The 17,869-nt window shown below is 43.2% G+C and overlaps 1 protein-coding gene across 1 annotated transcript in view; it reads left to right on the forward strand.

The window, feature by feature from the left end:
• LOC111609424 (NLR family CARD domain-containing protein 3-like) overlaps positions 1-17,468 on the forward strand; it is a 50,198-nt gene extending 32,730 nt beyond the window's left edge. Inside the window, exons 6-10 of the mRNA XM_023337878.1 lie at positions 3,769-3,942; positions 7,390-7,563; positions 13,273-13,446; positions 16,501-16,547; positions 16,697-17,468. Of these exons, the coding sequence (XP_023193646.1) occupies positions 3,769-3,942; positions 7,390-7,563; positions 13,273-13,446; positions 16,501-16,547; positions 16,697-17,229 (1,102 nt within the window). The 3' untranslated portion in view covers positions 17,230-17,468. The remainder of the gene's footprint in view (positions 1-3,768; positions 3,943-7,389; positions 7,564-13,272; positions 13,447-16,500; positions 16,548-16,696) is intronic.
• Positions 17,469-17,869: the final 401 nt, after the last annotated feature.

Here is a 17,869-nt window from a genome sequence, read left to right on the forward strand (position 1 = left end):
CATTGTTGTCTGGAAAGTAAAACATTCATTTTGATTAACTTTTTTATAGTAACATTTTTATTGAGAAAGCACATTATACAATGATATAATTATATTGATTTCGTTCTCATTTTTACACTCTCTGTTTCCACACTTTTTTCCTTGACAGAAAAAACAAAACTAAGAAAGGCAAAGCAAAACCAACCAGAGTTTAAATGGGAGTGGCGGGGTAGCCTGAGTACCAACAATCATTGACATCATATATCAAATCAAAACATCAAACTAAATGATAGCAAGGTTTACAAAAATTCAGATATAACAGGTTTGACATATTCTGTCATATTCTCTTTCAGTATGTTAATCCAATCCTCAGTTGTTGGAGGTTCCTGTTTAAGCCATTTTCTTTTGAGGGCCTTTGTGTTGCAGCTTTAGCAGTTTATCTTCCAAGTATTTATGTTTTTGTATATTTTCTTTTTTTAGGTGGGAGGATATACTAATTATTTTCCCTCTACTCACTGCCTTCAGTGCATCCTGTCGTGGAAAAAATACTATTTCCAAGCACTGTTCAGGTGAAATCACTCAGTCAGGTTTATTCATATATTGTGCACAATACAGAGAGCTTGTAGGACAATCAGTAATGAAGCAAGTCTGGATGAAAAGCTCTCCCAGGCAGAGACAAAACATGAGTTTTATACAAAGGGGTAAGGGATCCTAAGCATGGGAAATAGACTGGTTCCCATGCAGCTGGGGAAAACAACGTCCAACCTTGTACATGTAACCAAAATAGTTTAACTTGGTGGGAATATACTGAAACTTAGAATAAACATATAACAATACAACTAGCAGGTGTTTCCTTACTTTAATTTTTCCACTACAATCCCATAATATTTCTGGTGACATCTCCTCATTATCATTTTGAGCTAAATAATTTTCTATTCTTTTTTTAAAAAAAATCTCTAATGTTTGGGTAGGTTAGAATATTTGTGTTCAACCTCCATAAGGTAGATCTATTTTTTCTGTTCAGACAAATATCAGCATAAACTGGATTATGATCAGAAATTGTACAGGGACCAATTTCACAGGTTTTTATTTTAAACAAATCATTTTACACATATAATCTAACCTAGAATTTATGTTATGTGGGTTCGAGAAGTGGGTATATTCTCTATTACTTGGGTGGTGTTCTCTCCATACATCAACTAATCCTTAATCGCCCATGAGGTGCCCCATCCTTTTACCAATATTTCGTACATCGCCTTTCCCATTAGAAGAATCAAATTTGGCATTTAATAAGATATTGAAGTCACCACCGCATATTATTAAAGTTCTCTGACTCCTAGTTGTTGCAATTTTGGGAATCTGTTTATACAGGGACCAATCTCTGCTAGGAGGAATGTATACATTCAGGAGGGTAGTCGAGGTACCATCAGTCTTGCTCGTTATCATTATATATCGACTTTCTTTATCTTTGTATTTTTATATGTGTTCAGAGTTGAGAGTTCCGGATAGCAAACTCGCCACTCCCCTCCGCCTCCCAGAACTGTGGGAAGAATAAAACATGTTTAAAACCCATCCTGTTCAATTTAACATGCTCGTTATCAGTTAGATGCGTTTCCTGCAATAAAACATTTTGGGCTTTATCTCTTTTAAATTTAGATAAGACTTTCCCCCTTTTTACTGGACTATGTAAACCATTAATGTTGTTTGACACCAATTTCACCAATCTGCTACTCGTCTAAACTATATTTCTTAATTATAACACTTAATGGTCTCCCTGCTCACTCTTGAAAACACTGATCATAGAACATATGAAAAAGTCAACATTAAGAACAAACAAAACTCAAACTGAACTCTTGAATTCCAAGATGGGGGTCTAAGATGTGGAACCTGCTTCACCTCCAAAGGCAGCTTCCTCATCGGTTAATGAAGGGGCCCTTCATAAACCAAATGCAAGTCTTAATTATTTATAAGAGTGGGTAAACCTCAATTTTCCGTGGGCGCGGGTGATGTCCTCTTGAAGGCTCTGAGTTTTTCTTTGTAGCCGGCTGCGGGGTCCCGCCTCTTCTTTGCCCACCCCTCCCTGGTCCTCTGCTCCAGAAGAGCTGCTCCAGTTGTTCCAGGACCGTTTCTGATGACTTCAGACCCGCACAGCGCAGCCTCTGCTGGACATATCTCTGGGAGCTTCCATCACCGTGTTGTAAATCTTTGTTTCGTTGGCATATTTCACCCTCAGCTGGGCTGGAAAGAGAGGTCTGAAAAGGATCTGTTGCTTCTTCAGAATCTTGTGCACGTCTGCATATTCTTTTCGTTTTTTCAAAATCAGAGGGGGGATAGTCATAATCCAAACTTACTTGCTTGCAGTTCCAGGTAAAACTTTTTTTCTGCCATGGCTTGCGAAGGAGAAGTGCTTTGGTTTTAAAATGGAGGAATTTCACAATAAAAGATTGCGGTGGAGCATCGCTTGGGGGTGGAGGGCCTAGAGAGTGGTGCACCCATTCAATGTGAATGTCGAGCTGGTTTTGGGACAGCGCCAAACCATCATGGAGCAGCGGTTTGATCTGTGATGCCATTGATGGTGACTCCCGTTCTGCCGCCTCGGGTACTTCATGAACGCGTATGTTCTCTCTGTGTACGGCTCTCTAGGTCCATTTGTTTATCCTCCAGCTTTATCTGTATGTTTATTATTTCAGTGACAGCATCCTCCGTGGTTAAAATCCTCTCCTCCGCCTTTTCAATCCAACCCTCCGCCTCGTCTAGTCTGGCATTCATCTTTCAAATTTCTTCTTTGATTTCCCCCCAATGTGCATTATTTTCCTGTCGAAAGCCTCTTAATTCATGCAACACCATCTCCCATTCAGCCATATTACCACTGTTGGTTCCTGAGCTAAAGTCAAGAGGTGCAGCCGTACTTCTTCAAAGCAGAGGTTAAAGATGAATAGCAGTTGGCATTAGCGAAATGCTAGCAATATTTTGTCGGCTTTAAACGTCTGCTTTTTGGCACTAGAAAGCATCGGTTTGAAAGTATTTCGCTCACTCCAGTTCTTTTTCATCTGTTTTTATCGTGTTAGTGGTGTTAGGTTTTCAATTTATTAGGTTCTCTTGGGAGCCTGTTCAAAGCATGGCCATTACACTGACGTTCAAACCGTAAGTCCTTGATGAACTTTAACAGATTTTTATCTCTGTCTCCTCAGACTGAGTGGCTGTAACCCCTCAGAGAGAAGCTGTGAAGCTCTGTCCTCAGTTCTCAGCTCCCAGTCCTACAGTCTACTTTTTCTCCATTACATTTTACAGTATCTATACTTTGTACTTCACTACATTTCTATAAACCGTTATGTTACAAGTTACATCCAAGGAAACAAATTACCGTTTTTTTTTGATAGAGAGAAATCCGCTACTGATGAAATAAACATATATTCATGTTTCAGATTATATATTGGGGCATTGTCTCTTCAAAATGTCCCACTGTGGGTGGATGAACAAAAGAGAAAAATAGACTTCCTTCAGCAGCTGAACAGAATGTTGAATATTAAAGCAGCAAAATTCATATTTATGTTAAAATTGAAATTGGACTAATTTTGTTTATTGTGTAATTTTATAATTATCTTTCCAAACTCCTTGTTGCCTGTAGTTCTGTTTTTAAGGTTGGAGACCCAACTATAAATTGAATCAGTTCACACCAAACATATAAGCATGTGTAAAATAAGATTGTTCTTTTTCTAAGAAAAATATTGTTGATTGGAAAAAAAATATTTTAGAATTGTTTACAAAGTTTTCTCTCTGTCTCCTCAGACTGAGTGGCTGTAACCTCTCAGAGAGAAGCTGTGAAGCTCTGTCCTCAGTTCTCAGCTCCCAGTCCTCCAGTCTCAGAGAACTGGACCTGAGTAACAACAACCTGCAGGATTCAGGAGTGAAGCTTCTCTCTGCTGGACTGAAGAGTCCAAACTGCAACCTGGAAAATCTCAGGTAAAATGTTCTCAATCCTGGTGGAACCAGATTTCTGTCCATTACATTGTATAAGTTAAATGCAAATATTTTTTCAATAATAGAGTAAAATAATAATATAGAGAGATGGGTAACCATGCTAAGTCTTGACACACAAACATGGCTGGGTTTCCTTTACTGCAGCCTGAATGAACAAAGAAGAGATATTTAGAAAGGTTGGGTTTAGGCTTCCATTGATAGAGGAGGTAGAGGGAGAAATGTCTTTAGTCAGTCTGCTGGAAAACATTTAGATTGAAGCTAAATTTGTAGTATGACAATTAAATATTTAATTGGGAATGATGGGATATATAAGTGAATGGATAACATGGTGAAAATATAACTTGATATTCTGAACATCCTTTTTTCTCTTATAACTAAAATTATTTCTGTTAAATTTGACTGTGTAACTTTGCAAAGAACAGCCTATTACTATATAGCACAATTTTTCACATGGTACTGTATGAACCTAGGAAACCAACCCATCTACTGGAACCACAATAACATGGTAGTCAGAGCAGCAGGGGGCCAAATATAGCTCCATGTGGAACCAAGAGGTTGGAGAGAGAAAATCAGTTTGAAACTGTTTCCTATCAGAGTTCAGTTTGTCTCTCTGTCTTCACAAACCAGGAGCATCATGGGCTGGGCGGGGCTTCCACTGATGGATCTACTGAGAAAATACAATAAGCTGATTGGCTGATGGACAGGAAGTTAGACTGTTGAGATAAATTACATTAACAGATATTATTGGTATTGAAGAGATATGGCTGAGATTAATTGTAGATTCTAGAATAAGTGGAAATGTTTCAGTAACAGGAAGAGGATGAGCAACATGTTAAAATAATCATCTATATTCAGAGAAACAAGTAGAGGAATTTATCTAGAATATATACACTGCCTGGCCAAAAAAAAGTCGCCACCTGGATTTAACTAAGCAAATAGGTACAAGCCTCCTATTGGATAAGTGCTGCATAGGCGATTATCTTTCAGCTGGCAACAAGTTATTTAACCTCAGCTGATGCAATGAGTAACTCTTCATTTCTTAAACAACCATGGCAAAAGACACATCCTGTGGTCGTGGAAAAGACGTTAGTCTGTTTAAGAAGGGTCAAATCATTGGCATGCATCAAGCAGAGAAAACATCTAAGGAGATTGCAGAAACTACTAGAATTGGGTTAAGAACTGTCCAACGCATCATTAAAAACTGGAAGGATGGTGGGGAACCATCGTCTTCCAGGAAGAAATGTGGTCAGAAAAGAATCCTGAATGATCGTGATCGGCGATTACTTAAACGTTTGGTCAAATCAAATCGAAGAAAAACAACAGCAGAACTCAGGAGTATGTTTAATTGTGAACGCAAAAGCATTTCCACACGCACAATGCGAAGGGAACTCAAGGGGTTGGGATTGAACAGCTGTGTAGCCGTAAGAAAAGCTCTAATCAGTAAGGCTAACCAGAAAAAAAGGCTTCAGTTTGCTAGGGAGCATAAAGATTGGACTCTGGAGGAATGGAAGAGGGTCATGTGGTCTGATGAGTCCAGATTTACCCTGTTCCAGAGTGATGGGCGCATCAGGGTAAGAAGAGAGGCAGGTGAAGTGATGCACCCATCATGCCTAGTGCCTACTGTACAAGCCTGTGGGGGCAGTGCTATTATCTGGGGTTGCTGCAGTTGGTCAGGTCAAGGTTCAGCAACATTGTGTGCCCAAAGAATGAGGTCAGCTGACTACCTGAATATACTGAATGACCAGGTTATTCCATCAATGGATTTTGTCTTCCCAAATGGAACGGGCATCTTCCAAGATGACAATGCCAGGATTCATCGGGCTCACATTGTGAAAGAGTGGTTCAGGGAGCATGAGACATCTTTTCCACACATGGATTGGCCACCACAGAGTCCAGACCTTAACCCCATTGAGAATCTTTGGGATGTTCTGGAGAAGGCTTTGCGCAGTGGTCAGGCTCTCCCATCATCAATACAAGATCTTGGTGAAAGATTAATGCAACACTGGATGGAAATAAATCTTGTGACACTGCAGAAGCTTATTGAAACAATGCCACAGCGAATGCGGGCTGTAATCAAAGCTAAAGGCGGTCCAACAAAATATTAGAGAGTGTGACCATTTTTTGGTGACGACTTTTTTTTGGCCAGGCAGTGTATAATATTAAGTCAGAACCTTCTTAAAATTCACTGTTATACAGACCACAGGAGATCTTTTAAGCTGGACAGTCATTTATTTCTAAAATAACCCTTTGAAGAATTTTAATTAATAAGAGTCACAAGAAGATTTTATTTCCTTTTGGGATCAATAAGCTGTTTTTTAATTAGAACTTAAGTATAGCAGTAAAAAAATAATAAATAATTAGAAATGAAAGAAGAGATGACTATTATGAACGTTAGATTAGAATCAGTATGAGCCCCACAGTGGCCTGAATCCGACGGCCAACTGCTGCCTTATTTGTTCGTTCTCTCACTCTTTTATTTTACCAAGACTGCCAGAACCACTTTGTGTCCAGACTTGGGTTTAATAAAACCTCTTTGTTAGAAACATCATCTGGTCTGGACTTTGTATTTTGTGAGTTCTGTGTGATGACATGAGGATCGTAACATATTGGTGGCCCATCCTATTCCAACAAAATGTTTAAAACATATTTGGAGGGCCGTTCAATGTTGTGATATTTATGAATGCAGTTTTAATTGTGGTGACTTTAAAATGGAAAAGTGTGTTTTCCATGTGTTTCCTTTAGTGTCAGGTTGGTGGGGTGTTTTCAGAACTCTTTTATTTAAATACTGGGTTAAATTTCCCTATATTTAATGTTTATCTGGTTTTTGTTTTTGGATTGTTTAGGAGCGAATTTGTTTTTATTTGTTTCTATTTGTTTCTATTTTTTCCCACATTCATTTTGTTGTAATTTTTTCTCAAACAAAAGGAGTTTTTTCATACAATCCTTTTAATGAACAATTTGATTCTTGTTCAAAAAATAGTTTTTGTCAGTTGCTGCTCAGTTTTCCATCTCTGTATCCAACAGTTAAAACATGGAAAGATGAAATTCCAGATTTGCTCTGCTTTGATTCAAGCTGCTGTTTTCCCTCAAACCAGCTCTGATGCTGATCCTCAAACTAAGCCTGATGCTGTTCTTCAGCCCAGCCTTGATTCTCAGGCTTCATTGGACTCTTTCTGTTAAAACTGACATGGGATTAATTTAGTTCATAGAGGAATTTAATATTTCTCTTGCCAGCCTCCTTGTTGCCTTTAGTTCAGTCCTTCATGGCTGGAGGCCCATCTATAGACTGAACCAGTTCACAACAAAAGGCAACATAATTATATATAAAACAGTCCCTTTAATCAGTTAAAGAGGAACATTGTTGACTGGAAAAAAGACATACATTTTGAAGAATTGTTTAATAACAGATGTTTCTCTTCGTCTCCTCAGACTGAGTGACTGTAACCTCTCAGAGAGAAGCTGTGAAGCTCTGTCCTCAGTTCTCAGCTCCCAGTCCTCCAGTCTCAAAGAACTGGACCTGAGTAACAACAACCTGCAGGATTCAGGAGTGAAGCTTCTCTCTGCTGGACTGAAGAGTCCAAACTGCAACCTGGAAACTCTCAGGTAACTCTGGACACTTGACAAATTGCTGCATCTTAGGTGCAAAAAGAAGCATAATTACAGATCCCAGCAGTTGCTTGGCTTTCTTATTTATTCCACATGTTACAAATCCATCCATCCATCCATCAATCTGCCAGCGATGAGTTCAGACTTTGGGTTCTACCTCAATGTTCTCATATTCTCATCATTTGATGAATTGTGTGTCTGCAGCTTATCAGGCTGTTTGGTCTCAGTGGAAGGCTGTGTTTCTCTGGCCTCAGCTCTGACCTCCAACCCCTCCCATCTGAAAGAGTTGGACCTGAGCTACAATCATCCAGGAGACTCAGGAGTGAAGCTGCTGTCGGCTGGACTGAAGGATCCACACTGGAGACTGGAAGCTCTCAGGTATGGAGGAACCTGCTGCAGGAGCAGAGAAGGTCTGCAGAAGCAAATGCAGATTTTAGAATAAGTGAAAATGTTTCACTGATGGGATTGAATGAACAGTGCAGCAGACTGGCAACCTGTCCAGGATGTACCCTGCCTCTCGCCCGTAACGTTAGCTGGAGATAGGCACCATCACTTCCAGAACCCACTAGGGACAAGGGTGTTAGAAAGTGGATGGATGGATGGATGGATGGATGAACAGGAGCAGGATGAGCATTATCTAGAAAAGATCACCAACATTCAGTGAAAAAGGGAGAGGAACTGATGAAGAATGCATAAACTTTATAGTCAGGGTTTTTCAAATTCACTGTAGTGCCAAATGCTACAAGAGATCTTTCATGTAAATAGCTGTCATGATCTACTCTCTTTGAAGAATTTGAATTAGTAAGAGTTAAAGCAACATTTAATTTTCCTTTTGCAATCAATAGTCATTTTTAATTTTATATAGCAATAGAAAGAATAATAAATGTGGTGAAATATACTAGAGAAAACTATTATAAACGTTAGATTAGAATCAGTGTGAACCCCCAGAGCGGCCTGTATCTGACAGCCAACTGCTGCCATATTTGTTCGTTGTCCCTGTAGTGTCTATTTTTCTAAAGAACTCAAATACAAAAGTAAAAAAACTCAAGACTTTAAGGTGATCAAAGCAAAAGTCAATTCAATTCAAATAGACACTTGATGCACCGTGGATTCAGGCTTACGCAGTCCAAAAAGATCAAAACAGTCAAAATGCAGTTCTTTGTTTTATCCCACTGTACAGACAAGCAAGTTACAGGCGTCACAGAATTCTGCTTCTCCTCCTGCTCTGATACCGACCGACCTACCTACCTTTTCTTCTGCTCACATTTTTATTTTGAAAGCAGTACTTTTTTTCTGTCTTCTCAAAACTTGTAACACCTGTACTCAAAACTGCCTTTCTGGCAGAGTCGCCTAGCAACCTCTCAGCTAATAGAATGAAAGTTTTGAGCCTGTGTGGCTATTATTGATTGTAACAGAAGCCTCAGCACTGGCAGATATTTTTGTTCATATTGACGGACTATTGACGTTTCACAAGTAAGATGGATATAATTCTGTTTATATTTTGTGAATATAATATTACCATACTGCATTAAAGTCCACCGGCAAAATGGCAGAATATTAGCTATAGTGCTAAGTGTAACGGGTTCAACCCCCCGCTATGAAGGATAACCGAGATTTTATATATTTTAAAAAGTTTTAATTGCCTAACATTTATTTAGATTACACATTATACAGTGGTAAAGACTGTTATTTATATGAAATTCTTAAACTCTGCCTAAAGTAAGATAGCTCCAGTTTTAGTTTTGAAGGTTTCTTAAAGAAGGTTTCTTAAAGACCTCTCCTTGGGCTGCCACCATATTGTGGTGGAGGGGTTTGAGTTCCCCAATGATCCTAGAAGCTATGCTGTCTGGGGCTTCATGCCCCTGGTAGGGTCACCCAAGGCAGACAGGTCCTAGGTGAGGGACCAGACAAAGCACAGCCCGAAGACCCCAATGATGAGAAAAAACATTGGACTTGGCGTTCCCTCGCCCGGACGTGGGTCACCGGGGCCCCACTCTGGAGCCAGGCCTGGAGGGGGGCCACGATGGCGAGTGCCTGGTGGCCGGGCTTTTACCCATGGAGCCCGGCCGGGCTCAGCCCGAAGAGGAAACATGGGTCCCCCCTCCCATGGGCCCACCACCCGTGAGAGGGGCCACAGAGGTCGGGTGCATTGTGTGATGGGTGGCGGCAGAGGGAGGGGACCCTGGCGGTCCGATCCTCGGTTGCAGAAGCTGGCTCTTGGGACGTGGAATGTCACCTCTCTGGTGGGGAAGTAGCCGGAGCTAGTGTGTGAGGTTGAGAGGTTCCGGCTAGAAATAGTCGGTCTCACCTCGACTCATGGCTCTGGTTCTGGAACCAGCCTCCTTGAGAGGGGCTGGACATACTTCCACTCTGGAGTTGCCCAAGGTGAGAGGCGTCGGGCAGGAGTGGGCATACTTGTTGCTCCCCATCTCGGCGCCTGTATGTTGGGGTTTACTCCGGTGAACGAGAGGGTAGCCTCCCTCCGCCTACGGGTGGGGAGACGGGTCCTGACTGTAGTTTGTGCTTACGGGCCGAACAACAGTTCAGATTACCCACCCTTTTTGGAGTCCTTAGAGGGGGTACTGGAGGGTGCTCCTCCTGGGGACTCCCTTGTTCTGCTGGGGGACTTCAACGTTCACGTGGGCAATGACAGTGAGACCTGGAGGGGCGTGGTTGGGAGGAACAGCCCACCCGATGTGAACTCGAGCGGTGTTCTGTTGTTGGACTTCTGTGCTCGTCATGAATTGTCCATAACGAACACCACGTTCAGGCATAAGGGTGTCCATATGTGCACTTGGCACCAGGACATCCTAGGCCGCAGTTCAATGATCGACTTTGTCATTGTTTCATCGGATCTGCGGCCGTATGTCTTGGACACTCGGGTGAAGAGAGGTGCGGAGCTGTCCACTGACCACTACCTGGTGGTGAGTTGGCTCCGGTGGTGGGGGAGGAAGCTGGTCAGGCCTGGCAGGCCCAAACATGTAGTGAGGGTCTGCTGGGAACGTCTGGCGGAATCCCCTGTGAGACGGAGCTTTAACTCCCATCTCCGGCAAAACTTCGAACATGTCCCGGGGGAGGTTGGGTATATGGAGTCTGAGTGGACCGTGTTCCGTGCCTCCATTGTCGAGGCGGCCGATCGGAGCTGTGGCCACAAGGTTGTCGGTGCCTGTCGCGGCGGCAACCCTCGAACCCGTTGGTGGACACCTTTGGTGAGGGATGCCGTCAGGCTGAAGAAGGAGTCCTACTGGGCCTTTAGGCCTGTGGGACTCCGGAAGCAGCTGATAGGTACCAGCAGGCGAAGCGGCATGCGGCTCGGGTGGTTGCTGAGGCAAAAACTCGGGCATGGGAGGAGTTTGGAGAGGCCATGGAGAAAGACTTCCGTACGGCTTCGAGGCGATTCTGGTCCACCATCCGGCGTCTCAGGGGGGGAAGCAGTACAGCACGAACACTGTTTATAGTGGGGATGGTGTGCTGCTGACCTCTACTTGGGACGTTGTGGGCCGGTGGGCAGAGTACTTCGAAGACCTCCTCAATCCCACCAACATGCCTTCCATTGAGGAAGCTGAGCCTGGGGACTCTGGGATGGGCTCTCCAATCTCTGGGGACGAGGTCGCCGAGGTGGCAAGGCTCCAGGGGTGGATGAAATCCGCCTGGAGTTCCTTAAGGCTCTGGATGTTGTAGGGTTGTGTTGGCTGACGCGACTCTGCAATATTGCATGGACATCGGGGGCAGTTCCCCTGGATTGGCAGACTCGGGTGGTGGTCCCCCTGTTCAAAAAGGGGGACCAGAGGGTGTGCTCTACTTATAGAGGGGTCACACTCTTAAGCCTCCCTGGCAAGGTCTATTCAGGGGTCCTGGAGAGGAGGGTCCGTCGGATAGTCGAACCTCGGATCCAGGAAGAGCAGTGTGGTTTTCGTCCTGGTCGTGGAACACTGGACCAGCTCTACACCCTCGGCAGGGTCCTGGAGGGTGCATGGGAGTTCGCCCAACCAGTCTACATGTGTTTTGTGGACTTGGAGAAGGCGTTCGACTGTGTCCCTCAGGGAGCCCTGTGGATGGTTCTCTGGGAGTATGGGGTACCGGGCTCTTTGATATGGGCTGTCAGGTCCCTGTATGACCGGTGTCAGAGTCTGGTCTGCATTGCCGGCAGTAAGTCGGGCTCGTTTCCGGTGAGAGTTGGACTCCGCCAGGGCTGCCCTTTGTCACCGATTCTGTTCATTACTTTCATGGGCAGAATTTCTAGGCACAGCCAAGGTGTTGAAGGGAGCCGATTTGGTGGCCTTAGGATCTCATCTCTGCTTTTTGCAGACGATGTGGTCCTTTTGGCTTCATCGGGTCGTGATCTGCAGCTCTCGCTGGAGCGGTTCACAGTCTAGTGTGAAGCGGCCGGGATGGGGATCAGTGCCTCCAAATCCGAGGCCATGGTCTTGAGCCGGAAAAGGGTAGAGTGCCTTCTCCGGGTCAGGGGGGGTGTCCTGCCCCAAGTGGAGGAGTTCAAGTATCTCGGGATCTTGTTCACGAATGGGGGAAGAAGGGAGCGGGAGATCGACAGGCAGATTGGCGCAGCGTCTGCCGTCAAGCGGGCGTTGTACCGGTTCGTCGTGGTGAAGAGAGAGCTGAGCCAAAAAGCGAAGCTCTCGATTTACCGGTCGATCTACGTTCCCACCCTCATCTATGGTCATGAGCTTTGGGTCATGACCAAAAGAACGAGATTGCGGATACAAGCGGCCGAAATGGGTTTTATCTCCGTAGGGTGGCTGGGCTCTCCCTTAGAGATAGGGTGAGAAGCTCAGTCATCCGGGAGGGACTCAGAGTAGAGCCGCTGCTCCTTCACATCGAGAGGAGCCAGTTGAGGTGGCTCGGGCATCTGGTAAGGATGCCTCCTGGACGCCTCCCTGGTGAGGTGTTCCGGGCACGTCCCACCGGGAGGAGGCCCCGGGGAAGACCCAGGACACGCTGGAGGGACTATGTCTCTCGGCTGGCCTGGGAACGCCTCGGGATTCCCTCGGAAGAGCTAGAAGAAATGGCCGGGGAGAGGGAAGTCTGGGCCTCCCTTCTGAAGCTGCTACCCCCGCGACCCGACCTCGGATAAGCGGAAGAAGATGGATGGATGGATGGATGGTTTCTTAAAGACACGATGTGAGGAAGAAGAGGGAATGTCTTAAAGAAGAGATAGATTCACTGCAGCCCACAAATGAATCTCAGCTGCTGAATCTCTTAAGATATCGATCTATAGATAGATCTATATATAGACAGATTGAGCTATGGATAGATAGATTAGATAGATCTAGGTGAACATTTCAGTAACAGATTTTCTTCTCTGTCTCCTCAGACTGAGTGGCTGTAACCTCTCAGACAGAGGCTGTGAAGCTCTGTCCTCAGTTCTCAGCTCCCAGTCCTCCAGTCTCAGAGAACTGGACCTGAGTAACAACAACCTGCAGGATTCAGGAGTGAAGCTTCTCTCTGCTGGACTGGAGAGTCCAAACTGCAACCTGGAAACTCTCAGGTAACTCTGGACACTTGACAAATTGCTGCATCTTAGGTGCAAAAAGAAGCATAATTACAGATCACAGCAGTTGCTTTGCTTTCTTATTTATTCCACATGTTACAAATCCATCCATCCATCCATCCATCCGTCCATCCATCAGTTCAGACCTTGGGTTCTACCTCAATGTTCTCATCATGTGATGAATTGTGTGTCTGCAGCTTATCAGGCTGTTTGGTCTCAGAGGAAGGCTGTGCTTCTCTGGCCTCAGCTCTGACCTCCAACCCCTCCCATCTGAAAGAGTTGGACCTGAGCTACAATCATCCAGGAGACTCAGGAGTGAAGCTGCTGTCGGCTGGACTGAAGGATCCAGACTGGAGACTGGAAGCTCTCAGGTATGGAGGAACCTGCTGCAGGAGCAGAGAAGGTCTGATAGAGGAGGAAGAGGGAGAAATATCTTTAGTCAGTCTGCTGGGAAACATTTAGTTTGAAGCTGAATGTTTAATTTGATAATTATGATTAAATTTAGACGCCTCATCTGGAGGCAGAGATCATTACCCAGTTTTCTGGATTATTCTCCTGACTAAGAGCAGCTCACAAGGAAAACTTTGCCTAAATTAATAAAAAGAAGTTCAGTTAGATTTCCATGATGATCTACTGATGACAGAAAGACTTTAAAACAATATTTGATGGAGCTCCAGACCAATCAGCACCAAGAAGCAAAGATGAGAAGAAAAGTAACTTCATGTTGGTCAGATGGATGTTTAAAAGTTATGGGAGAGAAAAATAAAGAACTTCAGGTTTTTATAAAGCCTCACAACTTTCAGGATTTGGAAAATGATCAAAAGAATGAAAGGAATCAGGAAAGAATGGAAATCCCTTGTTTTCCAGAGGAAATGAAGAATTGCAGTGAATGATGGTGAAAAAGTAGAATTGTGCTCTGTTGACTGTGGTAGAAATTAAAAAACAATAATAAGACCTTTTAGACAGATCCAAGAAAAGACTAATGTGTTAGTCTTTTCTTGGAGACTAACACATTAGTGTGTTAGTCTCTAACACACTAATGTGTTAGTGTTAGAGACACTAACACATCGGCTCTGCTTCATGAACTCGCGGCGCTGCGAGTTCATGTAGTTGGGAAAGAGGAGTTTTCAGTAGTTGGGAAAGCTTTTGGGATTGTTCAATAAAGTTTGGGAAAAATTCCCAAAGTCTTGGAAAAAGGCAGAGACCCTTCATGTTGGAAAACCAGGGAAATATCCATCCGACCAATCAGATTCCAGATCCACAGCTTTGACGTCACATTTAGGATAAATAATGGAATCGTAATAAGAGAAAGAAAAACATTTTATTGATAAAGTAGAGGGATGATATCAGCCCATCAGATGGTTTAGAAGAGGGAGAGGAAGCATCATGGGACTGCAGAGGTCCTTCACCTGATCCTGGTTGTTGGGACAAGAACTTTGTTACTGAACTTAAGGACATTTTTCATGTTTCTGTACGTAAGTAGATTTAATGGTGGGAACTTTTACTCCACCACATTTTACAGTATCTGTACTTTCTACTTCACTACATTTCTATAAAGCGTTGCGTTACAAGTTACATCCAAGTCGCTTTGTGCTTTTTGATTTGTTGGTTAGTTTGAAAGTAATCAATGATTCTGGTGCCGCCTTTGCCTCCCTGATATCATGAACTGCTAGCTTTCAAATATTTACTGTAAAATCTAAAAAAACAAATTGAGGTAAGTTAAGCTGCTAAACTGTCATATTGGACGCTATTCGCTCAACCCACATGCAGAACACAAACAGGAGATGGAGGAATCAGATAAATAAAATTTATTGACGAACAGATCAACAGTAGTGAAATGTGAGTAATTTCGAGACCCCACTGGATCCGGGGCGTCAGTGATCTGAGGACTGGAGAGATGACAGATAAGTGGGTTTTAGGAATTATGGGGAACGAGGAATGGAGCGGGCTTACTGGGAGAGATGAAGAGGATTCGCCAGGGAGGTAAGCCGTAGAGAGGCTGGAGTCCGGGTTCTTGCACAAGAGAGGGGTTCCAATGGCTGGGAGTAGCCGAAGGGAGGCACGTCGGAGGGCGGGCAGGTAGTCGGACCGTAGTCGACTGAGGGACGGTTCCACGGGAGGAATCCTGTGAGAAGGTCAGAGGAAAAAAGGCTCAGATTAGCTGAGTACACGAATTAACTCTCAGAGATCTAAGCTCAGAGGGGCTCAGGGTACCAAAACAGGTATAACACTCCAGCGCCGGCGAACTGGCCACCCGCTCCTCTTATGCTGGTGTTGATGAGGCTGATAACGCACAGGTGCGCGGCGACCATCCTCCTCCAGAAGCCTCCTTGTGGCTCCCCCTGGTGGACAAAAAAGCTCTCTACAAAAACTCCAGCCTCTAACATAAACGCTGTCTGAGTTTTGGAATTGAAATTGATTTAGGTTAGAGAAGTTTTATGTAATCTTACCAAGCTTCTAGTTTAAATCGACTGCAATAAATAAAACAATTAAATAGTTGTAAGCAGCTGAACTGGCAGTAACATTGATTACTGCGGTCGGGGCGCATGGAGCGCAGCGTCTGCTGCCATGAATGTCCCAGTAACGTTAAACTCCTCCACATCCTGGTTACTGAATTAATGTGAATAATCTCCATCTCATATTTACATTTACAGTCATATTCAATAAATTAGAATATTGGTTCCCATGAGGCTCGTTTGTCAGGTTTAAAACAACTTCAGCAGATATTAAACATACTTTTCATTAGACCCAGATTTCTGCATTAAGGGTTTTTTTATTATTCCTGTCTTAGTGGAGGAGAATGTGTGTCTGAGAGACATGTAATGTCCATGTTTGCTGCTGAAAGAGACTGATGGTCTGACCCCCCTGATAGGTATTTTCCTTTCGAACCTAAATAAAAGAAAGAACCACAGACAACGTATATGAATTTTATGTAGAGCTTTTGCAAAAGGAGAACGCTCTATCAAAACCTCTCCTCCGATCAGTTCTACAGAGCGTTCTGGTCTGCCCTCACAACAGCTCCTGTTTTTATTGTCAAAGAAGGACAGGCAAGGGGGCAGTCAGGAAAAACAACAGAGGTCGTAAAGCTTCTAACCCAAACATCTAACAACCCAGGTCCAGATGTGATATCTGATCAAAGGTCTGAGCCCGGTTCAAATCTCGGTCAGTACTGTCAAGAAAACAAAATACGACTGCTCACAGGTGGTTACTAAATTAGGAGGTGTTCTTGCAAAAGGGTTTAAGGTCTGAGAAACTCAGTGTTATCTATTTCTCGTAAAGTTGAACAGACAGTAGTGACCTCCAGGTCATTTAAAGAAGAGAACACTTTAAACAGAAAATCACAAAGATCTATAGACTTAATGTGAACTAAAGTAAGAATAAAATGATAATACCAAAAAATCTCTAACACCCCCTCCTCCTTTCAGGGTGGAGCCTGCTGGAGTCCCATTCTTGACACCAGGTCTGAGGAAGTGTAAGTGTGTTTTTCATCTGATTTATGACAACAAAGCAGCTCACATTCAACCATCTTCAAACTGTCACATCACTCATTCAGGAGTCATCATCAAAGTGTCAATAAATGATCAATAACTGCAGCTGGATTGTGTTTGTTCTCTCCATCAGATTCCTGTCAACTCACCATCGACACAAACACAGTGAGCAGATTCCTCAAACTCTCTGAAGACAACAGGAAGGTGACAAGTGTGAAAATGTTTCAGTCATATCCTGATCATCCACACAGATTTGATTTCTGGAATCAGCTGCTGTGTAGAACTGGTCTGACTGGTCGCTGTTACTGGGAGGTTGAGTGGAGAGGAAAAGTTAATATATCAATGAGTTACAGAAGAATCAGGAGGAAAGGAATCAGTAGAGACTGTTTATTTGGAAATAATGATCATTCCTGGAGTCTAAACTGCTCTAATGATGTTGGTTACTCTGTCTGGCACAATAACATAGAAACTCGTCTCTCCTCCTCCTCTATCTCTAGCAGAGTAGCAGTGTATGTGGACTGTCCTGCTGGCATTCTGTCCTTCTACACAGTTTCCTCTGACTCACTGATCCTCCTCCACACCTTCAACACCACATTCACTGAACCTCTGATTCCTGGATTTAGGCTATGGTGGATCAGGTCTGGTTCCTCAGTGTTTCTGTGCTAAATTGAGTCTAAAGAGTCTAAAGATTTTCCTCCTGTCAGAGAAACTCTCTCACTGTTGAACAGATAGTTCAGTCTCTACAATCTATTTCTTGGTGAAACAATTCTGATTGAAACCTGGGAAACTTTTTCTTCTCTCAGTCTTTTAAATAAGTAATCTGGAATTATTCCAGGATTATTCCAGGATTATTCCAGGATCCTCATGTTTTTCTGTTTGTTTCCAGTCAAAGCTTCACACTGAATATCAAGATGTTGTTTCTCTTATTTTTTCCTTTCATTCATCAGATTTCATTGAAATGTTGATCAGTTTTTCTCAATCACTGAACATTTTCTGTTTCTATCGGCTCCTATTTTTCTCAACATGTCAGATTTGAATATTAAATCTTCCTTTTGTAAATTTGCTGCAGTTTTTCTTCATGTGTTTTAAATAAAAACATTTTTCTTTTGCATTTGGTTCATTTGCTGCTCATTCTGTTCTTTTCCTGCTCATATTTAAATATTTGCATTAAAAAGATTTTTTCATCAACTCTGCCTTTCAGAAAGTCCTGATTTAAAGTAAAACATTCCCATCCCATGAAGGTCAGAGGTCAATGCTTTGAAGCCTAAAGTGGGAAAATCTTAATATTTTCTGTTTCATTCAGAAC

Source organism: Xiphophorus maculatus, chromosome 8 (assembly GCF_002775205.1).
Source record: "Xiphophorus maculatus strain JP 163 A chromosome 8, X_maculatus-5.0-male, whole genome shotgun sequence".
Classification (NCBI taxonomy): Eukaryota; Metazoa; Chordata; class Actinopteri; order Cyprinodontiformes; family Poeciliidae; genus Xiphophorus; species Xiphophorus maculatus.